This window comes from Callospermophilus lateralis, chromosome 1, assembly GCF_048772815.1.
Source record: "Callospermophilus lateralis isolate mCalLat2 chromosome 1, mCalLat2.hap1, whole genome shotgun sequence".
NCBI classification, from domain to species: domain Eukaryota; kingdom Metazoa; phylum Chordata; class Mammalia; order Rodentia; family Sciuridae; genus Callospermophilus; species Callospermophilus lateralis.
In genome coordinates this window covers 15195987-15217875 of record NC_135305.1, presented here as the reverse complement: position 1 = coordinate 15217875, position 21889 = coordinate 15195987, and the positions used below count along the sequence as shown (strand labels likewise).

The 21889-nt window shown below is 43.7% G+C and overlaps 2 protein-coding genes across 2 annotated transcripts in view; one reads left to right on the top strand and one right to left on the bottom strand.

The window, feature by feature from the left end:
- Tbxas1 (thromboxane A synthase 1) overlaps positions 1–1094 on the top strand; it is a 152659-nt gene extending 151565 nt beyond the window's left edge. The window contains exon 13 of the mRNA XM_076832702.2: positions 857–1094. Within this exon, the coding sequence (XP_076688817.2) occupies positions 857–931 (75 nt within the window). The 3' untranslated portion in view covers positions 932–1094. The remainder of the gene's footprint in view (positions 1–856) is intronic.
- A 3187-nt stretch (positions 1095–4281) lies between these two features.
- Parp12 (poly(ADP-ribose) polymerase family member 12) overlaps positions 4282–21889 on the bottom strand; it is a 35125-nt gene continuing 17517 nt past the window's right edge. The window contains exons 6-12 of the mRNA XM_076832690.2: positions 20435–20630; positions 16373–16514; positions 13308–13404; positions 8950–9025; positions 7741–7871; positions 6789–6940; positions 4282–5403 (exon numbers count right to left, since the gene is read on the bottom strand). Of these exons, the coding sequence (XP_076688805.1) occupies positions 5078–5403; positions 6789–6940; positions 7741–7871; positions 8950–9025; positions 13308–13404; positions 16373–16514; positions 20435–20630 (1120 nt within the window). The 3' untranslated portion in view covers positions 4282–5077. The remainder of the gene's footprint in view (positions 5404–6788; positions 6941–7740; positions 7872–8949; positions 9026–13307; positions 13405–16372; positions 16515–20434; positions 20631–21889) is intronic.

Below are 21889 nucleotides of genomic sequence, written 5' to 3'. Positions count from 1 at the left end.
TTTTGGAACTCCTGTTTCAAGTTCATCTAGACCCATGCTGTGCCTCTAGCCACATATGGCTATTTACGATCTAATTACTCGAATCAAATCAAAACCTCAGTCCTTTGCATGACCATATTTTCGGTGCTCACTGCCCAGGTGCAGACCCCCTTGTTTCCTGGCATATACCCTTTCTCCAGCCTGACACAATCCTCAAAGGCATCCAAATAGGCCTAGCTGGGGCCTCAGCACTGAAACCCAGTGGACCCTTCTTTGCTCTGAGGTTCACATCAGCCACTGAATCCTCATTTTACACACACTCCAGGGGTGTGTAAATTGGCTTCTTTAGTAGTTCTTTGGGTTTCAAAACCCCAATCCATCATGGCCTCTGCCTTTGAAGTTAGACATGGCAAAGTTTTACGAACATCAGGGACACAGCATGAGTGAGCAGAGAACAGCCTGAAGCCACTATCCCCAAAGAGAGCAATGAGATGTGAGGGGACCGCAGGGATGGCAAGAATAGTGGAAGACTTTACTCTCCATGTTCTAGTTATGTGGCCGTAGATGTGTTGATTGGCATCCCTGAAACTCTGTTTCTTCATTTGAAAAGTGAGATATTACTACACCCTAACCATATTTCTTGGGTGGATAAGTGCAGGGCCTGATACGCTCCTCATTTGTGGCATTTTACTCACCAGAAAAAGGGGATGTTTTAAAATTTTCATTAGTGGTGTGCTGCTGGGGCCCACGCCAGGCCACAAGAGGCAGATTTGTTAAATCTCGAGGAAATCTCACAGACCCTGCTTCTGGCCCAGTTCCAAGAAGTTTTCCTGCTTACAGTTAACTCTGATAAATATTTTCATTTCCTCTATTTTAGGTTCCACTGCAGCTAGAATCAAAATCTGCCTTGGGCCCCAAAAATGGAGTCCACATCAGGATTGTGTCTCGCTGACACAGGTGTCTGGGAAAAGAAGGAACATCTCATGGCTACAGTATCTGCAAACTGGTGTTTTATAAGGGCACCCCTAAGTTCTAAGAAAACCCTCACATGGAAATGCCAATGTTTTAAAACACATCTGGCATGATTGAGAGGGTGCCTAGTATGCAAGTATAAAGGAGGTTATTTATGAGGTATTTCCTACATGCTTAATAAATATTTGTTGTACTTTGTTTTGACACTGCCAATGGGGTTTAAACCACTGATTTAAGTAAAGATTGTGGATAAATAAGTGAATGTATAGTTTTGGCAAAATGACTGAGAACATGGTGTTTTAAAGGAAGTCCTGGCCTCAGACAAGAAGGATTCTACAGTTCAGGGAACACACGGAGCTCAGGTGAGCCTGTCCTGATGGCACTAGAACAGAGCTTTTTCAGTTTCCCATGCATTGTGCAGTTTTGGAGAGTGAATGATATTCACATACACTCAAATTCAAAAGCACTCCAAAACTCTATTATGCTTTGACTTTTCTGGGTAGAGTCATACCAACTTTATTATAAGTTTCCACAGATAAAAAAAAAAATGTGGGCTGAAATATCCTTTTTCTCTTAATGGGCAGCAAATCATTTCTTAATCAAGGAATCAAAATACAGAGGTGAATTTTAGTAAAAATAATGATTGTGTTAGTGAGGTCACTTTCAGCAAAGCACTTGCCAACTGAATCCCAGCTCTGCCCTCAGAAGATGTGTGGTTGCTGGGCTTTTCCCCTCCCTGTGCCTCAGTCTCTTCACTTATAAAATATGGAAGCTCCTCTATTCAACATGTGAGCAGCTTGAAGGGGCTGAACATGAGAAAGGAAGGCAGCCTTAAAGCCAGGCACAGTGGCCACACACCTATAATCCCAGCAGCTCAGAAGGCTGAGGCAGGAGGATTACAAGTTCAAAGCCAGCTTCAGCAACTTGAGACCCTAAGCAATGTGGTGAGATACTATCTCAAAACAAAATATAAAAAGGGCTGGGGATGGGGCTCAGTGGTAAAAAAAAAAAAAGAAGAAGAAGAAAGGCAGCCTTATTCCCTATGCTGTCCCAGCCCTATAAACCACCACTGCCTCAACGACACCAGTTCTGGGAGGCCCAGGCCAGACGGACCACATGACCCTCTCCACACACCTGCTGTCACTTTTTCTGGGTCATCCAGACTCTACAATGCCTGGGCCTGGAACTCAGACTCACTGGAGAAAACCATAAATTCCTGAGGACCCATCCACCTCCCTCACTGGCCCCCTAACCCCTAAGCACCCTACTGCCACCTCAGAACCTCAACCTGCAGATCAGCCCAACTGAGCACTCAGATTCCTACTGGAGCACAGTCCCTACAACCTGTAACTCTGGCCCTGTGGCCCCAGCCAGGCTCTAGCCCTGCGCCCGCAGCCCATCAGCTCCATCGGGCCTCCCTCACCTTCCATGTCCAGGTGGTCACCATCTGCTCACACAGTGAGTGTGCTAGAATCACTGGAATCTCAGACTTTACACTGTTTGAACCCCATAATCCCTGGTCCTGCTTAAATTCCTCAGTTCATGCCCACCATCTATCATGGAGCAGGAAATGGCAGGGACTGAACTGGTTGGATCCTCCATGCAACCATTCACTATATTCCAACTGTGTCCTCACAAACATCCATGATCAACTCCTCCAGCTGAGATGCCTAGATCCTACTATGCCTTAGCACCAGACATCTTCAGAGTTGTAATCATTCTGGCTCCTTTCCATCATAATGCCCACCCTCTCATCAAAACAGCTCCCCTGCACCCACCAGGTTGTCCACATGGACCATGTCCTTCTCTAGTGCTGATAGTCCAAGGAGTTACTCTAACTTGCTTTCTCAAAGGTCACCAAATCCAGTGGCCTCTCTGTTCTTCATAGCTCACTTAACTTTCCCAGCGCATATGACTACTTCCCACCTTGTTCCTCTGGCCATTCTTCCACCCATACTCCCAAGTGAGCCATTCCTGATTACAATTACCCCTGGGGTAATTGGGTAGTTAAGAAGCACAGGAGTGTTCTTTACATTCAAGCCTTTATGTTCAAGGCAAGCACCTGATCTGATGCCTCTCTATGGCCCCTTCCCCCACTGCTATAACAAAGACTTGGTAACCGATGACAGTCAAAAAGCAATGAAGGAGGCTGGGGTTGTGTCTCAGTGGTAGAGCACTTGCCTAGCATGTGAGGCACTGGGTTCAGTTCTCAGCACCACATAAAAATAAATAAATAAGTAAACAAAAGTCCATCAACATCTTAAAAAAAGGGGGGGGGGGCAACGAAGGAATCTTCAGGATTAGTCAGGCTGTAGGGGAACATCATTGGGGGATCTGAAAAATCACACCACATGTAGCCACGTGGCTGGCCCTGCTGGTGGTTGAGGTGGAGTTGCTGGTCCTTTTTCTGGTCATTGAACTCAGCTCTTCTCTGGCTTGATCACCTGGGTAAAGTTGCAGACAGCTGCAACACTGCAAAGATGGGGAAACTAATTAGCCTTGGATCTGAATATCACAGGACAAATCAACTGAAGCGGAAGCACCAAGTCAGGATTGAACTCTTCTCTTAGGAGGCTGCCAGCCTCTCTGCCGACTGGGCCAAAACCAGCCAACACCCAGACACCACAGCATGCTCTGTTCATGATGCATAGGATCAACAGTGAACCTGGGTTTTGTGGGGCTGAAACTTTCTGAGTGGGGGAAAAAAAGGAATACAAATATGAAACTTTTGCAAACTTTACCAAAACACACAGTCATATGACTATATATTGCTAGGGCCCTCCTAAGGCCTTGGAAGTGTTCAAGCAAGGGAGAGGTGCAAACCTTTAGCTTTGTGATTAAGTCCATACATAGCCCTATGAGGCCAATGACAGTTCTGCTGTACCCAGCTAGGGACTGAATTTTGTTTCTTCTCCCAAACCCATACATTAAACCCTCACACCTAAGGTGATGATATTGGGCAGTGGGATTTTAAGAAGTGATTAGGTCCTGAGGGTGGAGTGAATGGAATTTGTGCCCTGTATAATAAAAGGCCTGAGAGACCTTCTACCATGCAGGTTACAGTAAGAGGGTGCCACCTGTGAGAAATGAGTTCTCACCAGACACCAAAATCTGTAGGTACCTTAGCCTTAGACTTGCAGCCTCTAGTTGGGAGCAATAAATGTCTGTTGTTAACAAACAACCAAATCTATGGAATGTTATTACAGCAGTCCAAAGGACTAAAACAGTTCCCAGTATTCAGAAAAGAACCTGGTACCCAGCAGATGTTCAATAAAATAGACACAGAAGAATAAGCTCCAGTCTTCATCCACTTCAGATAAATAGTCTTTTATTTCCATACTCTCATGTGACGACATTTGCAGCACAGGTATTCAACCTCATAGGGATGTAAAACCCACACTTGGAGGCGTCCAATGTGCTTAAGGGATACAGATATGGGCATTTACAGGCCAGGCCCAGGGGTCGGGGTACTCATCCACATCTCCTGCCAGGGTGGCTATTGTTTCCTCTGGATGACTGCTGACCCCACTAAGACGAAGGAAAACCAGCAGGGACTCGACACCACACAGGAGCCACTGCTCTGACAACATGACACAGCTCAACCAACAACAGAGCCCAGGAGCATCAGCCATAGAGCTGCTTGGGCTGGTGCCAGATCATAAGGCAGATGTTGACAGAGCTGCACCAGGCCTGTCCTGGGTCCCTCCACACACTCCATTTGTCCCCACACAGCTACAGTGCCTCTGATGAAAGGCAAAACAGAGGTCATGAGACCCTGAGAAATGGAATCATTATAGAGATAGAAACCCTTAACAATTAAAACAAATCCATAAAACAGTGTCTATAAACTCTGTGTCTGATGCAAAGTCAGCAGAGTAACAAATACAATATTAACACATTATTAAAAAGCAAAACTGGGTTCACCTACAGTCACTTCTGGCGAATTCACGAGCAAGCCCAAAAGTGACCTAAAAGGGAAAACTATTACCAGCAAGGGATTAAGAATTTAACTTCATTGAGAAGCCAACATTAAACAACAGTTCATTAAAAGTTTTGTTTAAAAAGAAAAACATCCTGAACAGCTCTTCCAAAAGAGATGAGCTGGCCTGGAGCACCCCAGCCGCCCTCACTGCCGGCTGCCAAATAGAGAGCCCAGGGCAACGAGGAAGGAGCCAGTGGCTGGGGGTTTGGAGGAGCTGGAGTACTGGATGAGGTACTCAGGGTAGGCCTGGTGCTTCTCGAAGACCACGAAGATGGTTGGGTCAGACATGCTGTTCACGCAGCTGTCATAGAAAGCATTGCTCTGGCCTCCCTTGGCCGGGGGACGGACGAAGGAGGCATTACCCCTGATGAAGTCGCCCACCAGCACCCGGGCCAGGAACATCGTGTGGGTCTGCATGGCAGATTTGCTGTAGTGGTGAGAATATGCGGCATCTCGGGCAAAGTAGCTCCCTGAAATGACACACATGGGCCCTGATGGGCACTGGGAGGACAGGCCCACAGTCAAGAAGGGGAGAGTAAAAACCTGTTGGTAGATGTCACTGTGGGAATGGGCAATTCCAGGAGCCTCTGCTCTCGACACCCTATCTCCCTGCCCCTTTTCCTCTTCACCTTTTCCCCTCATGAAGGGACATGCATCAACATGTCAACGCCTTCCACATGGCAAGGCATTAGGGGGCTCACCTAACTCAGAAAGAAAACTCCTTCCAGTTCTGAAACCATCAAAAATCTAACAGTCTCCAAGCACATCATTCTACTTAACTCCTGAACCTGCTTCCTCAGCTTTAAAATGGGGCTACCCCACCCAACCTCACAGGCTTTGTGGGGAAAGTGAATGAGATTCAATTCATGAGCCATTCTGCGGCCATCAGCAGCCCAACATATACAACTATGAGCCTTGTCAAATGGGAACCTGGGCTGGAAGCTGCCATCTCTAATTTGGGATTCACAAACCTACCCCTGGCTCTTCTCCATCTTAGCCCCAGAATAATCACCACATCAGACTGAGTTTCCTGAGGGAAAATCGATGGGAATGAAATACGAACTACAGGTTATTATACTTCTAAATTTGGTAACCACACTGTGGTTCTGTAAGACAAGCCTTCCTGATCTTAGAAAGTATTAAAGGGTGAAGGAATACCATATATGCCATCTACTTGCAAACAGTTCAAAAAAAGAAGAGATGATAAAACCAACATGGTAAAATGTTAAAACTGATGAATGTAGGTAAAAAAAAAAAAAAAAGTAGGTGAAATATATGCAGGAGATTATATAATGTATGTATGTATATATTCCTGCATATATATTTTTTTCTTGCAACTTTCCTGAGTTTGAAGTTATTTCCAAATAAAGCTTAAAAATAACTAAGGGCCAGGAAAACAGATAACTTGAACAATAGCTAGAATGACATACATTATCATGACACTGTAAGGTTTTCAGGTTTCTATGACATCATGAAAGCATAGTCGAGTGACCTCATCGGGGTAAAAAGGTGTCCCCTCTCCTCTTCTGACTTTGTCACTACCTCCCAGGACCTGGACCTGCATTCCACAGGGAATGCAACATCCTAGTAGGGAGGGCTGCCCTGCCACATCTTAGGTTGAGCTCTGAGCTATATACAGAGGAGTGATAGTTAGGATACTGCAGGGCAGGGGAGAGCATCCCCACAGAGGGCCATGGTATCCCCAGAGGGCTCAGGGGCACACCCTCAGAGGGCAGGTGGCCACTTCTTGCTGATTAGACCAGCTCATCAATCTAGGCTTGCTCCCTCCTGCCCTCTAGCAGGCAGCCCTGCAACGAGGTGAGGCATGCTGCAGTGGAGGCCGCCCTCGCCTTACCCTTGCCGTAGGAAGTGCCGTGAAGACCACAGACCCGCCAGTCAAAGTTCTGCTGGCAGATGGCATCCACGAAGTTGGTGCTGGTGCCATGGAACAGCTGCCTTTCATCCACCTCCTTCCCTTCATTTCGCTTCTGCATCTGCCCTTTTTGCCTAAAATTGCAGAAGGACGCATGTTGGGGCAGAGGGTTCTAGTCACCAAATATAGTCTATTGAACCCCTGGAAATGCATTTGCCAAGATAATAGAAGCATCATGCGACCAGATTAGTTGTGGGTTTCCCTGGCCAGGGAATGGGAAAAAAGGTGGAATGGCCCCTGGCAAAAAGCAGAAGGGAAACTCCCCTCCCTCCACAGTTCCAGGCTCCAGAAGTAGATCTCCCAGGAAAGCAGGGCCACCTGAGCAGAACTGAGTTTAGGAAGCTAGGAGGAGGTTGGGGTCTCCAACCCTCTCCCCTCTACCATGACACTGTACAGATGACACTGTCCCTGACCCATATGGGGACAGATTCATATGCCCCAACCTTCAGGGAAACCCCCTATAGTTTTCATCCCACAAAGGGAAGTGCCAGTGCCCAAGAACATACCAGCCCTTATGTGGAAAATGAGGTCCCTGCTCTGTGGCCATACATTAAAGTTTCTGGGACTGAGAGCAGGGGTGGGCCATCCTATCCCATCCCGCCAATCTTCATGGTGGCAGAATGGACAAGGGTGGGAGCAGCCTTTATTACCAGTTATGACAGGAACAAAGTCTAAGCTTGGGAAGCCTCAGTATTCTCAGTTCCACAGTGGGCCACACCACCACACAGCTTGAGGATAAGGAGACAAGATACCCAGCACCACTGGGTGAACAGTGCTACTGATTTTCCTGGAGACTCGGGAAAATGCTGTTGCTAAGAAGGTAGCAGGGTGATGGGACAGAGCCACCAGCCCACCAATAGCAAACCCAACACACCACTGGTAGACTTCCCACAGGGCCAGGTTTTGGACTCGTTCAATCTTCTGAACAAAGTAGAAAGGTAGCGTGCGGTTGAAGAGGTTCCAGACCTTTTGATACTCTTCTGAGGAAGAACTCAGGATGATCCTCTGAAAAGGGACAATATTTTAATATGTTATTGTCAAAGTGCAAAATACAGATGAATCCCCTCCTAAGACTTCTAGGATGTAAGAACAGCAGAAGCAAGTCAGCCAGACAGTGACAACCATGCTCCCTTCCCCTTCGGAGAGGGTCTCTCCAGGCCTGAGATAGTTGCAAATTATAGTCATTTCCCTCTTGTTTACTGGGAGACCAGCATGAAGAACAGGTGCATGTTGCCTAAGCCAGCCACTCTAGGTATACGCAGGACGTCCCTGCTCTTCTATATGCAGGCCAGAGACAATGGATGGACTATGCAGCCTACAAGAGCTAGTATCAATAAAGGTGTCTAAACCCCTCCAGCCCTTCCACACGCTGCCTGCACTTGCTGGTGTTTGCCTGTGCTTTGTGTAAGCTCCAAGAGAGAAGCTCTCCCAGGACAGGGCTCATCATGTTGGAAAACATGTCAGAAGTTGGCCCAAGGGGTCCATGAATATGGGGCAGTGTAGAACAACATTAGTCTGAGTACTCCACTATGTTCAGCACTGCTCCCATCAGAGAGCAGGCCCATACTGAGCTACTGAACTGTCCATTCTCCTATTTTCTAGCATCTATTGCTTTTCCCCTTTAAATATCCGTGCCCTCCCCCCCCACCCCCCGCAATCCTCCAGGTGTGGTGGTGCACACCCTTAATCCCAGGAGCTATGAAGAACTGGACATGTGGCTCAGTGGTTAAGTGCCCCTGGGTTCAATCCCTGGTACCAAAAATAAATAAATGCCCTTCAAATCTTCCCCTCATTTTTCTTTTCTTCCTTAATAAAACTGATTTGTATTAACCAAGGACAACTCCTTATTTCTGCCCTTCCTAACAAACTGCACAACTCATTCTTCTCCCTCTACCCTGTACCCTCTCCCCTCAGAGCCACAGCCATCTCCTGGGTAGTCACTTGGGCTTAAAACTCACTGCAAAAACAAAAACCTATTTGTACCTCTGCCATGCTCTCAGGAGCCACAGCTTCGCAGTGCAATCTGGCCACACTCGTCCTCTCTATAGAACCCATCCTCTCCAGCCCTACGTGAGTCCCATACCTTAAAGCCTGGGTCCGGCAGAGCTGAGGGGTCCCAGTAGTCCGGGATGCTCTTTGGGCCTTGTAACTTCACACTGCTACAACATGTAAACAAAACCATTTAGACATCCTTCAACAACCAAATCTATCATAGGTAGTCTCCACTACCGACATCACCAGTTATGAGTCTCAGCATATTTTAAAAGCCAACCCAATGCAAGGAGGCACATAACACAATATTCACACTGTGGGAGTACTTTTATCTTTGCTTTTGTGGCCAAACCTAAAACAATCAGTCCCGAGAGATACACTTCTCACCTGTGTCCCAATAACCACACAAAATGATCATAGCACATGAGTAAAACAGCACACATAGGCCACAACCTTTATCCAGTCTTGAAATTTAAAAGCTCCAAAGACTTTTTTCTTTAGAAAGCCTCAATGATGTGTAATGGACATTAAAAAAAATTTTTTTAAACTTAAAATTGACACCAAAACCCATTTGGCAGTAGACATTTAACTGAACTGGTAAGAGACTACTTGTGGTTTGTATTCATCCTTCTTAAAGTAACAATACACATTCTTTACTGCAGTAATTTCAATGTGCCAAATTATAGAGTGCCTCATAATACAGGCACCACATTACCTTTCTAAAAATAAAAATAGACAAATAAAAGCAGTTCTAAAAGACATATGGCCCAACAGGACTAGGAACTGAACTGTGAAACTATGATTCCAAATCATTCTCCTTAAGTTTCAGAATGTGCTGTGCTTTCCACAGCAGATCTACCTTCTGTTTTGCTGGCATGAGACATGTCCCTTCATTCTAAGCCTCAAAGAACTCCCACAAATAACCTTCCTAGGAAAATGGCATGGTTTAAAAATAATTAATCAAGGTCCCACCAGCAAGCATCAGCCAGAAACAGACACACAAGGATTTAAGATGATGAAATTATCAGTTCATAAAACAACAGTTATTCTTCCTATGTTTAAAAAATAAAAGGCAATGGGGCTGAGGATGTGGCTCATACGGTAGCACGCTTGCCTGGCATGCGTGCAACCCGGGTTCGATCCTCAGCACCACATACAAAGATGTTGTGTCCACCAAAAACTAAAAAATAAATAATAAAATTCTCTCTCTCTTTAAAAAAAAATAAAAAAATAAAAATTTCAAAAATAAAAAATAAAAGGCAAACTTTAAAAACATATACAAGAAAACCATTAAAAGACCTGGAACATCTACAAAAAGAACCAAACAGAACTTCTAGAAATGAAAAGTAGACTCCCTGACAACAAGAGCTCAATGGACACGCCCAATAGCAGATGAGGAGACAGAAGCACTAAGCTGAAAGATGATGAAAGAAACTGGGGAAGAAATTGAGGCACAGAGAAAAGAATAAGAATGCCTTGCCACGATCTGGTCAGAACTTGAAGGAAGCTCCAGACAGGAAGGACAGAGCAGAACGGACTAGACACCAACCAAGATGATCAGTCTCGGGCAGGATAAATACAGACACAAATTGGACACAGTGTAGTGAGGTGCAGAACACCAAGACTGACAGAAGTCCTTAAAATCAGCCAATGGAAAAAGGAGTGACTACTGTCAAAGAATTGCCTGTTAGACCAAGAGCCAATTTCTCAAAAGCAACAACATAAACCAGAAGACAGTGAAATGGGGTCGCCAATGGTCTAAGAGAAAACAACTACAACCTAAAATTCTATACTCAGTGAAAATGTCTTTCAAGATTAAGGACAAAAACATTCAGACAGACAGCTACTGTGGTATATGCCTGTAAGCGGCTTGGGAGGCTGAGGCAGGAGGGTCGCAAGTCAGCCTCAGCAAAAAGCGAGGCAACTCAGTAAGACCCTGTCTCCAAATAAAATACAAAATAGGGCTGGGGGGGTGGGGGCTGGGATTGTGGCTCAGCGGTAGAGCACTTGCTTAGCATGTGTGTCGCCCTCGGTTTGATTCTCAGCGCCACATACAAATAAGTAAAAAAAAATTCATCAACAACTAATAAAAATATTTTTTAAAAAATAGGGCTGGGGATGTGGTTCAGTGATTTAGTGCCCCAGAGTTCAATCCCTGGTACCCCCAATCCAAAAACAAACAAATAAACAAACAACATTCAGACAAACCCAAAACAAAAGATTTTTTCAACAGATCTTCCTCTAAGGAAATATGAGAAGACAAAGAAATGGTAAAAATGTGAGTAATTTTAATGTAGTTTCTAGAATAGTCTTTTTTAAGAAGTGCAATGATAAAAAATTGCACTTAAAAAAGAAAAAATAAAGACAAAGCACATGAATTCAAATATTTTTATGGACGATGGGAAGAACTCAACCAGACACTTGATGTGTATAAATGCTGTTTCAAATATTACATTAAATGATATTCCTGTATTGTAACTTCTGAATACGGAGATCACATTTTGTGCTTCTGTTAACTGTAAATGCATAAGCGTTTCTGAATGTGATCCACCCAAGAGTCCCACTGGGCCATGGAGGCCCCAGCAGCCTTTCCCACTGACAACCAGCTACCATCATACAGGTTGAGAAGAACCAGGCACTTCACCAGCATGAGCAGTGTGCAGCACTCAGCCCACAGAGACAGAGAGAGACAGAGAGAGACAGAGAGACAGAGAGAGAGAGAGAGAGAGAGAGAGAGACTAAATCACTCACATCTAAGTCTGTGTTTGGCCAAAATAATCATTTGTATTTCTAACATTTGGTATCTGCTTGTGGCCCTCCTGAAAAATACATTACAATGATGACACAGGATAGACAGTCTCAGAAAGGAGACAAACTTTTCCAAAGTGCCTAGGACAGGTCTGGATAGGGAAAGAATAAAAAAATGACTTCTAGCTGGAGGAAGGTAGTAATCAACCAAAACTTTAAATCCAGAAGCAATAAAGAGACGGATACATTTAACAAAAAAAATAAAATCAGAAGTAAGTATATTTGTATGGTTAAATCCTTCATAAGCAAAGTTAAAAAGCTGACAGAAGCAAGTAACCAAGGGCTAGTTTCCCTAACAGAGAAAGGTTCTGATTATTTAAGAAAAATACCAAAAAAACAAAAAGTTGATAGAAAAATGGATAGGAAGACAAACGAACCACAGGAAAAATAAGATGGAAAGGGGAGAAACAGCATTTACACATTAGGAAAAAATTTCAACCTCATTGATAAAACAAGCTAAAGTACAGACACATCCTTTTGCACCTGTGAGAATGACAAAAATCCCAAGAGTTTGACAACTCATGCTAGGCAAGCACTATGCCACTAAGCCATAGCCCCAGTCCCACAAATTCTGTTTTAAATGACTTTTCTATGTTTCACAAAGACAACCACCAAAATCTACTTCTGAGGTCTTAAAAGAACCAAGAGAGGGCTGGGGATGTGGCTCAAGCGGTAGCGCGCTCGCCTGGCATGCGTGTGGCCCGGGTTCGATCCTCAGCACCACATACAGACAAAGATGTTGTGTCCGCCAAATACTAAAAAAAAAAAATAAATATTAAAATTCTCTCTCCCTCTCTCTCCTCTCTCTCACTCTTTAAAAAAAAAAAAAAAAAAAGAACCAAGAGAGACACTATCTCCAAGGAAACACAAATGAGCCTGAATAAAGGAGCTGTACCTAGCTGACAGCAGCAGACAAAGTCCCAACATGGACTGTGGCAAACCCAAACTGTAAGGGGCACTGTGGTACCACCATCCACCACCTAGGCCGCCTTCCTGACCCCCACCGGCCCTGCACATGGCCTGTGGTTTAAAGAGTACTGACTCCTCCCCACCTAACTCCAATCTCATCAACCTGCACCAGCCTGAAATCTTGCTTCAAATGGGGCCTGATCAGTGTCAATCTCCCCATCAGCTGTAGGTCTTTATCCTCTACCACTGTGCTCCCAAGAAAAGGGATTCACCTAGGGGTTCCTGGTACCCACCCTGTGACATAAATGAACCCACCCTGAATGAAGATGAAACTGGCCCATTAGTGACTGTAATGCCAGCTTTTGGTAATTCGGTACTCCTTGATATTCAAGACTAAAATACATGGGTTTTATTAATTCCATCCCATCATTATTTCATCATGTCAACATTTTTAAAAATTCAGGTCTATAACTCAATTGTTACACTGAAAAGACAAACTGGTAGGCTGGCTTCAAGTCCAGCCTGGTTTGCACATCCCAATAGGTAGTCCTGGCATTACGTTGTGATGAAGATTCTACTCACAAGATAATTCTAACCCCAGCTCACGACTCCCCAACTAGTGGATCTGAATGCTGGCTTGAGTGCTAGAGCTTTAGCCAAAACACCAATAGTGCTTTTTGCACCCCAACTGAAAGCACATGCCAACCAAGCAGGGATCCCTATGCAACCTACCAGGTTTGCTTTGTCTTCACATCCTGGGGAGACACATATATGGGTCTGCGGCAAACTTTTCTGATGGTGCCAAAGACTAGGTTTTTCTGAACAAAGGCTGAAAAAAAAAACAGCCAATGAGAGGACATCAATGTTTTATAAACACAAATTAAATGGGATGGAAAGCTAATCCAAATATGTAAAGCCCTGAACCAGGCTTAAAAATAAGGTAGTTTCATACATTTCAAATATTTGTAAAGAAAATAAGTATCCTTGGGAGACTGGGTTTAATGAATAGAGGAATGATTAGTAATTGACGTATCAATTATACATGAGTGCTTTTAAATTGTTCCTTCCAATCTTGTTTAAGCTATTATTTTGCTTAGCAATTTTTCCCAGCTTGAATATAAAATAGCTTCAACTGAGCCTGAGACCAAATTACCATGTCTTGAGTTAGTAGGATTTAGAGTTAATACAATAATTTTACTCTTACAACTTTTTTTAGTTTGATTAAGCTAACTCTATAGCAGTGTTTTTTACATGTGTATCATCTTTTAATAATCAAAATTCTTGCTGCCTCAGCTTCAAGAATCTCCTACTCATTCTGAAGATGGAGGTAGAGGAAATACTACTGCCTTTAGTTACAACACCAATAAATGCTTGATTTAAAAAATGAATACCTAGAAGTTAGAGCATATATCCCCACCTAGCAGGAAAACCCTGTCAAATCCTACTTTCCACACTTACAGTACAAAAACAAGTTTGTTTTCATTTTAAGAACACCCTAATATTTAAAATCACAGATGTCTAGAATTTCCCTCACTGAGCTTGAGCATATACTTGATAGATAACACAAGGGATGTCCTTTACACCACGGCCACCCATATCATCATTCGGAGTACACCACCTATATGCAGTTTCCATGATCCTTTATGATACCTACAACTCAACTTCCCATTGATGCTTTGCTCATTAGTGCACTTAAATAGTTTTTTTATTGGCCTAATAACCATTTATGATGAATTTTAAATGAGATTTCACTGATGAGATTAAAAGTTTTTCAAGAAATGTGGGCTGACTAAATATGTATTCAATACCTTCTCTTTCTTCCATGGATAAAGTGAGGCCTTTTCCCACCTTTGCCCTTGAAAAGGATACACTACACTATGTCCCTAAATGAGCCCTGATTTGGGGAGTTCTGTCTGTTTGTAGTTAGCTAAGCTAACAGGATGTCAGAATTCTGACTCTGAAATCTTAGCTTTTGCCTTGAGTGACTCTATGACAAGCATCCCTAAAAGGACTGAGCTGAGTCTTCCTAACCCTACAGAACAAGTAGTGACTTGGACTGTTGTGTGTATATCTTAAATACGCTTGCTTCCTAATACACAGTTTAAAAATGTCTGTTTGTGTGTATGTCAAGAGTTTGTTCTGAGACTTGCTTTCATTATTGGTAGTATTGAGACTTTTGAGGGCAAAGCCAACCACCTCAAACTTCTTTTGTGGATGTTATTACCTACCAAAAAGAACTTATACCAGGCTTATGCCCACCCAATGAACTTATACCAGGCTGCAATAGTGCTTTTTCTAACTGCCTGCATATGCTCTTCTCCACTCTTGTCCTCAGAGTCTGTTATGGCCCTGGCAGTGAGGTCTAGGTTGAGAAGAATGAACTGTGTTGCACCTGACGTTTTTGTTGTATCCGTTTGATATTTTCTAGGTACTTAAAAAATTATTTCAAAGTATTGTCAGCAGGCAGAAAAGTGAGCTGCACAGCTTTAGTCTACAAGGCAGTCCTAAAGTCCCACCGAGCCCTTCCACATACTTGTGTCTATCAGCCATGGAGTGCAAACCACACACCTATACCAGCATCCTCCAACAGAGCTGATCCCACTGGAGAGCAGAAGACACTTATCTGAAGGGGTATCCTGAGCAGCATGGGCTCTGCCTTAAGCGAAAGCAAAGTGCTACAAAACCAACTGGCCAAAAGCAAGCAGCCAAAGCAGTTTTAAGATAGTTCATCAGAAACACTCTGCTGCCCTCCACACAGAACAAAGGTCCACAAAATTAGCAGAAGCAGGGACTCGGGTTGTGGCTCGGTGGTATAGCACTTGCCTAGCACATGTAAAGCACTGGGTTCAAACCTCAGCACCACATAAAAAATAAAACAAAATAAAGGTATTGTGTCCATCTACAACTAAAAAGATTTTTTAAAAAATAGCAAAAACGGGCTGGGGATGTGGCTCAAGCGGTAGCGCAGTCGCCTGGCATGCATGCGGCCAGGGTTCGATCCTCAGCACCACATACAAATAAGTGTGTCCGCCGAAAACTAAAAAATAAATATTAAAAAAATCTCTCTCTCTCTCTCTCTCTCTTAAAAAAATTAAAAAAAAAAATAGAAAAAACAGTACACTGTGTGGAGAGCAAGGCCCTAATATTCCCTTTACAATGCTGAACACTCGGGACTCCAAGTCTAAAATGTGAAACATGAACAACACTGAACTATATAGCTGGACTGCTATATTCATGTGGAAATTGCATAAGAGGAGCTATAGCAAAACTAAAACTTGAAAAGAAATTTTCAAACTGGTCTCTGAAGAAAGTGGTCAAAGTGTTCGACCTGCTTCTGTTGAGTAAAGTAACTGGGACAAACCATTCAGGTCCCTGTTTCAGGAACTGTTAATTAAAGCTTGTTCTACCACATATTTAACCTAGCTGGCATCCTGCCTAGGCCAGGGGGGCCTACCAGAAAGCAGGCATAGCAGCACTGCCTACCAGGAAGTGTTGAGGTGGATGCTAATACAGCCATGGGGGCCTTGTTGGGGATGCACCACAGCCCTCAGGACAGCTGCACTGCAGCTGGTACCTTGCCTACACCTCTGCACTCTGGCTCCTGCCCCTCCTCAGGTTCTTTCTCCTCACATCTCCCACACACATCTCAACCCTGTGGTGCCAGCACCATCCACTGACGGATCTGCCTCCACTTCTGGATGAACACTCCTCTGTTTCTTTCCTATACCAGCCCAGGTTCTAGGTTCATGTGAAAGGCTGTGCCCACACAAGCCAGGCTATGCTGGGGGCGGGGTTACCTTTGAAGTCTAATTCGTAGTTGTGTTTTCCAGCCTGGAACTTCAGGGTAGATGCCTGGGAATCGGTCCCTGAGGCGCAGAATGTCAGGTAGGCTTTCTCCACATCGCTGCTACTAATGGTGGTCACAGGGTGCACTGTGCCCTATGAAGGGAAAGCCAGAAACTTATGAAAGCAAGAACCCATGATAAGGAGAAAAGATGGTGGTATATCCATACCACTTTCAAGACATGCCCACAAGGACATCCTATCATGAGGAAGGAGGGAGTGCCAAGGAGCAGGGTGTTACAGGGAAAGGAAGGATGCTCAGAAGGGAGGCAACACAACTCTCCTGAAAGTTTCCCTGGTAAATGGAAGACAATAAGACAGGTCCTGCTGAGCAGGGTAAGAGGAAGGGGAGCAACAGAAGAGAGAGTGTTGGAGTTCCTCAGAAAGGATGACGCAGCCATTCAAATGTCAGTGAAACATCAACAGTGGATTCTCCAATACAGCTTGACTGATAGTCCAGCAATACTGCCTCTTCTCCAGCTCCTTCCATTCCCACCATCTTTAATCCAACTTCTGTCCTCCTCCATGAAGCTTTGTTTTTCTGGTCCCTTGGAAAACTCTCCTATTTTTCCAGTTATCCATTTCAAACCCTCATCTCATCTATGATCACCTCCAGGATAGGTAATGTTTGGGGTTGCACTGAGTTTGAATTCTGGCTCCCTGCTATGGATTGATGTGGTCTGTTCCCCAAGGGTTCCTGCTCCAGAGCGTTGGTCCCCAGTGTAGTGATGTTAAGAGGGGCTTTAATAGGTGGGACTTAGGAGATGCTTAGGTCATTGGGGACATTGCCTTCAGAAGGGTTCCATGCTGGTCTTTAGGATAGAGTTCTCTTAAGAGTGGTTGTTATAAAGCAAGGCCACCCCACATACTTGGTCCTTTCTGCACATAGCTAGTTCCCTTTCTGCTTCTCTACCATGTTGTGACCCAGCCAAGAGAGCACTCACTAGAAGCTGAATAAATGGAGCTACCTTTCAGCTTCCTGTGAGCTAAACAAACCTCTTTTCTTTATAAAGTACCCAACCTCTGGTATTTTATTACAGCCAAATAAAATGAACTAATTCACTTCCAAACTTGAGATTCCATTTCTTGATAAATTATTTAAACTCTCTGAGTCTCCATTATCTCAAATATATAGCAAGAATAATTATCATACTCATGCATACTCATCGCATTATATGATAAGACTATACTACCCTCACAGGGTAATACCTGAAGAGCACTTAGCACAAAGCCTGGAAAAAGTCCTCAATAAATGTTACTGATCCTTGTCATAATTTTTGAACCAGTAACTAAACCCAGGGGCACTTAACCACTGAGACACATCCCCAGCTCTTTTTTAGACAGGATCTCACTAAGTTGCTTAGGGACTCACTAAAATGCTGAAGCTGGTTTTGAACTTGTGATCCTCCTGCCTCCCTTCTCAAGCTGCTGAGATTATAGGCATGCACTACCACTTCCTGCTTCATTATTTTTATTATAGTTAATACTCTGATAACTAAAATTAAAGTTACCTAACCTATAACCCCCTCTGTCCCTGTAGCTTTTCCTACTCCCCCTATTCCTAGCACCCTGTTCCTCCTAGGCCACAGGTTCTATGCTTTATGGACAGACAATAAATTAAACAAAATCTGCCCCTGCCTCTGGGCAATTTAGTCCAGCAAGAAAGGAGGGAAAAACAAAAGCAATCAGATGTGTCTATGTATTGTGCTCAAGGTCCCACACAGGTCTGCATGGAGTGCAACAGAAGCTAAAGGGACTTCATGAAAATGATCAAGATTAGGTGGGGGTGAAGGAACAAAAAAGGTTTCCTGGAGAAAAAAGACGTGAGCCAAGGCCAGAGCCTGAGGAGTGAGAATGAGTTGGCTCCAAGAGGACCATCAACAGAGAGTATACTAGGCAGACAATTTTTTTTTTAAATTGTAGTTAGACACAATACCTTTATTTTATTTATTTATTTTTATGTAGTGCTGAGGATCAAACTAGTGCCTCGCACATGCTAGGCAAGCGTTCTACCACTGAGCCACAACCCCAGCGGCCCTGGTAGACAATTTTTGAAGTAACCACCTACCTTATGTTCTTAGAGTGGTGCCTAAGTTCCAGGATCTGGAAGAAGAAGCCAACTTTAAACTGAGGAGGCCCAAGTTTAGTATCTGGGGGTATTAGACAGAACAGGTTCCCACAGATCTTGAGGCAGGACCAGAAAGTATCTGATTATGCCTTGAAATTTTGAGGTATCTCCTTAGTTCAGACAGAAAAAAAACCTAGCTTTTCTAATAATCAAGAGAAAAATTGGCTTGACCTGGCAACTAGCAGAAAACTGAAAAAGAAACCCAATATGGAGTTACCCTAGAAACGCACGAGGAAAAAACAGACAGATGGTCCTGAGGCTGTTGAGCTAATGGTACAAAAGATGACCATGCAGCTGAAACCCACCAAGTCCACACCTTTGTTTCCATGCCCCACTAGCACCTGGATATGTCAATAACATCCACATACAGCTCATTCCCAGAACCCTAACCTCTCCTCAACAAGTTTATGCAATGTAGTAAAGGAGTAAGAACATAGAAGAAAAAAACTCCAAATGCAGGTTGTTGAGAGAATTAGGGTCTCTGATCCACTGAGTTGTGAAAACTCAGTTTGACAAGCCAGGCAAGCAGAGTTCATGGAGCATGAACAGCAGAATGTCCTTTCCCCCTCCTCCAAGTCAGCCCCAGCCTATTCCCCTCATGCTCTTGACCAACTCTGGAAAACCTGTCTGAACAAGGCTCCAACACAGGTAATGAGTCCTAGAAGGCTGGAGAGGAGAAGCAGCCAGAGGGAAAAGACAGGCAGGAAGATCAACAGTTGAGGAGAGGCTGGTGCTAAAGAGAAAATGAAGAGTGTACTGGTAAGTGACCAGCTCCAACTGATCAACAGACAGGGGCAGTATATATTCTCCTTTAATTGGCCAATGTCTGTTTCTGGAGAATCTGCTAGTCATCGTTCCAGGCATAGGGAATGCATCAGTGGCAAAAGAGAAAACTCCTTGCTCCCTTGCAGCTGATCTCCAAGTGAGGCCAGAGAAAATAACATTCTGAGTGCAGTTAATAACAAGAAACCAGCCGGACATGATGGTGTACAACTGTAATCCCAGTGATTCAGGAGGCTGAGGCAGGAGGATCACAAGTTTGAGGCCAGCCCCAGCAACTTAGGCCCTAAGCAATTTAGTGAGACTCTGTCTCAAAACAAAAAATAAAAAAGGGATGGGGTGTAGCTCACTGGTAAAGCACCTCTGGGTTCAATCCCTAGTACAAAAAAAAAAAATTTTTTTTAACTTAAAAAAATATTTTTAAAAGAAACCAAAACTTCAATATAGCCTCCTACAATCCAGATTACAATAGATAGATATCAGGCTCCACAGCTCACTTTCATTGAGGAGAGGGATCCCTATATAAATGGTTATCTCCCTATTCTTACACTTCTCCAAGTGATCAGAGACTCCCTTCAGTCTCATTCATCATAAACACCTTCAAATAATTGACAGTGAGAGAAATTTGATCTAGACCCCAAATCAATTTCTGATATGAATCAATTTTCTTATATATGGCCATCTTCTGGAAAGTCACAGAAATAGGCAAGAAAAGCAGTTTGAAAAGCTTTAAACTTTATACTGCAGCTACACGAACACACCTTCATGCCCAGGAACTAGCTCTGCAGTTTTCTGTTAATAAGTAAGAGAAGCACTTGTCTATCCCATTTAATAAAACCAATCAAGAAAGTTGGTCTCACTTCAGTTTTTCTCATTCAGTCCTCAGGAGCCAAGGGATGTCTAATCGGTCAAAGATGCAAAACTGGTACAAATGAATCCAAATTATCTTGTCCTACCATAACCGAGTTAATGCCCCCCATGCTATTGAGTCATTCAGGGATCTGGGGATCCTTGACTCTATCAAGGCTCCCTAGCAATCTTTATGCTCATGTATTCAATGGCTTCTCCACCCTGGAAAAAATACTCACCCTCTTTCCTTCACACTTACTTGTCTTCCGTATTCCTGCCAAGAACCAAACTCATCGATCCAGTACCAAACCCATTCAGTGGTGAGGATGAAGTGTGGGGGTTTGGTGACTGAGGAGGCCGTGGAAAGGCGACGAGCCTGGGCGATGCCGAACCTCATAGTGTCAAAGTTCAGAGTATCAAAGTGAAAGCTACTGGCTGACTCAGCACACAGGATCCTGCCAAAGAAAACAAGAGGCAAACTGAAAACTGCACAGCCAAACAAACAGGTCCCTCAGCTTCCTGCCAGGAGATATATAGCCAGTAATGACAAATATTAAAGTTTCATGCACATTTTTTAAAAATATTTTTTAAGTTATAGTTGGACACAATACCTTTATTTTATTTATTTTTATGTGGTGCTGAGAATAGAACCAGGGCCTCACACACGCTAGGCGAATGTTCTACCACTGAGCCCCAGCCCCTCATGAACAATTTTTAGAAGTCTTTCCAAAGATGGGAAAACTGCTTTTTAAGTTCAAGTCTGCTATGCAAAATAATAATAATAATAATAATAATAATCAGAGCAATACAGAAGACTAGTTATGAAAATTCCTCTCACTACAAAACACAGATAAAGTTGGTTAAGATGTTCTTTTTCAATGCGGGTGTGATGGTGCATGCCTGTAATGTAACTTGGGAGGCTAAAGCAGGAGGATTACAAATCAAGAACAGCCTCAGCAACTCAGTAAAATCCTCAGTGACAGGAGATTCCATCTCAAAATAAAAAATAAAAAGGGTTGGGGATGTAGCTCAGTGTTAAAGGGCTCTGGGTTCAATTCCTAGTACAACAAAAAAAATTTTTTTTTTCAAAATGCACTAGGACTGCAGTGGCAGAGAATTTGCCTCATGTAGGAGGACCTGTCTGGGTTCATTAAAAAATAAAATGCATGGCTTGCAATTGAGGAAGAGATATTCTCAGAAGGCAATAAGAGTTAACATATACTGAGTGATTAGTTACCATGTGAGCCAGCCCCATATTAAGTACTTTATATACATTAGGAGGTTAAGTTTCATAATCCTATCAGGTGAGGCTATTAACTCCATGTCACAGGTGGGAAAACAGAAACTCAGGAAGGCTAAGAAACATGTCCCAAGGCAAAGAGCTGGTAGGCAGGGTTTAAGGGAAGCATGCTCAGCCACCAGAACAGGTTTCCCTTTTCAAAACCATACTGCCCAAAGACTGAGAGGGATACAAAACCAGAGAGGTAAGTGAGGGCTGAGGCCAGCAGCTGTCCACAGGCAGTGTCAGTGAGTCAAGGGGACAAGAGGAAACAAACACAGCATCTACAGAAGGTAGAAAGTTCAATTTAGAGAGACACTTCTGCATAAACCCAGGGCCCTGAAAGAGTATGCATCCTTAGTAACAGGGCATGGGGAGGGGACCTGCCTTGGGCAAGGCAGTCAGCAAGAAAATTTGTCTGTGTTCATGCTGGAT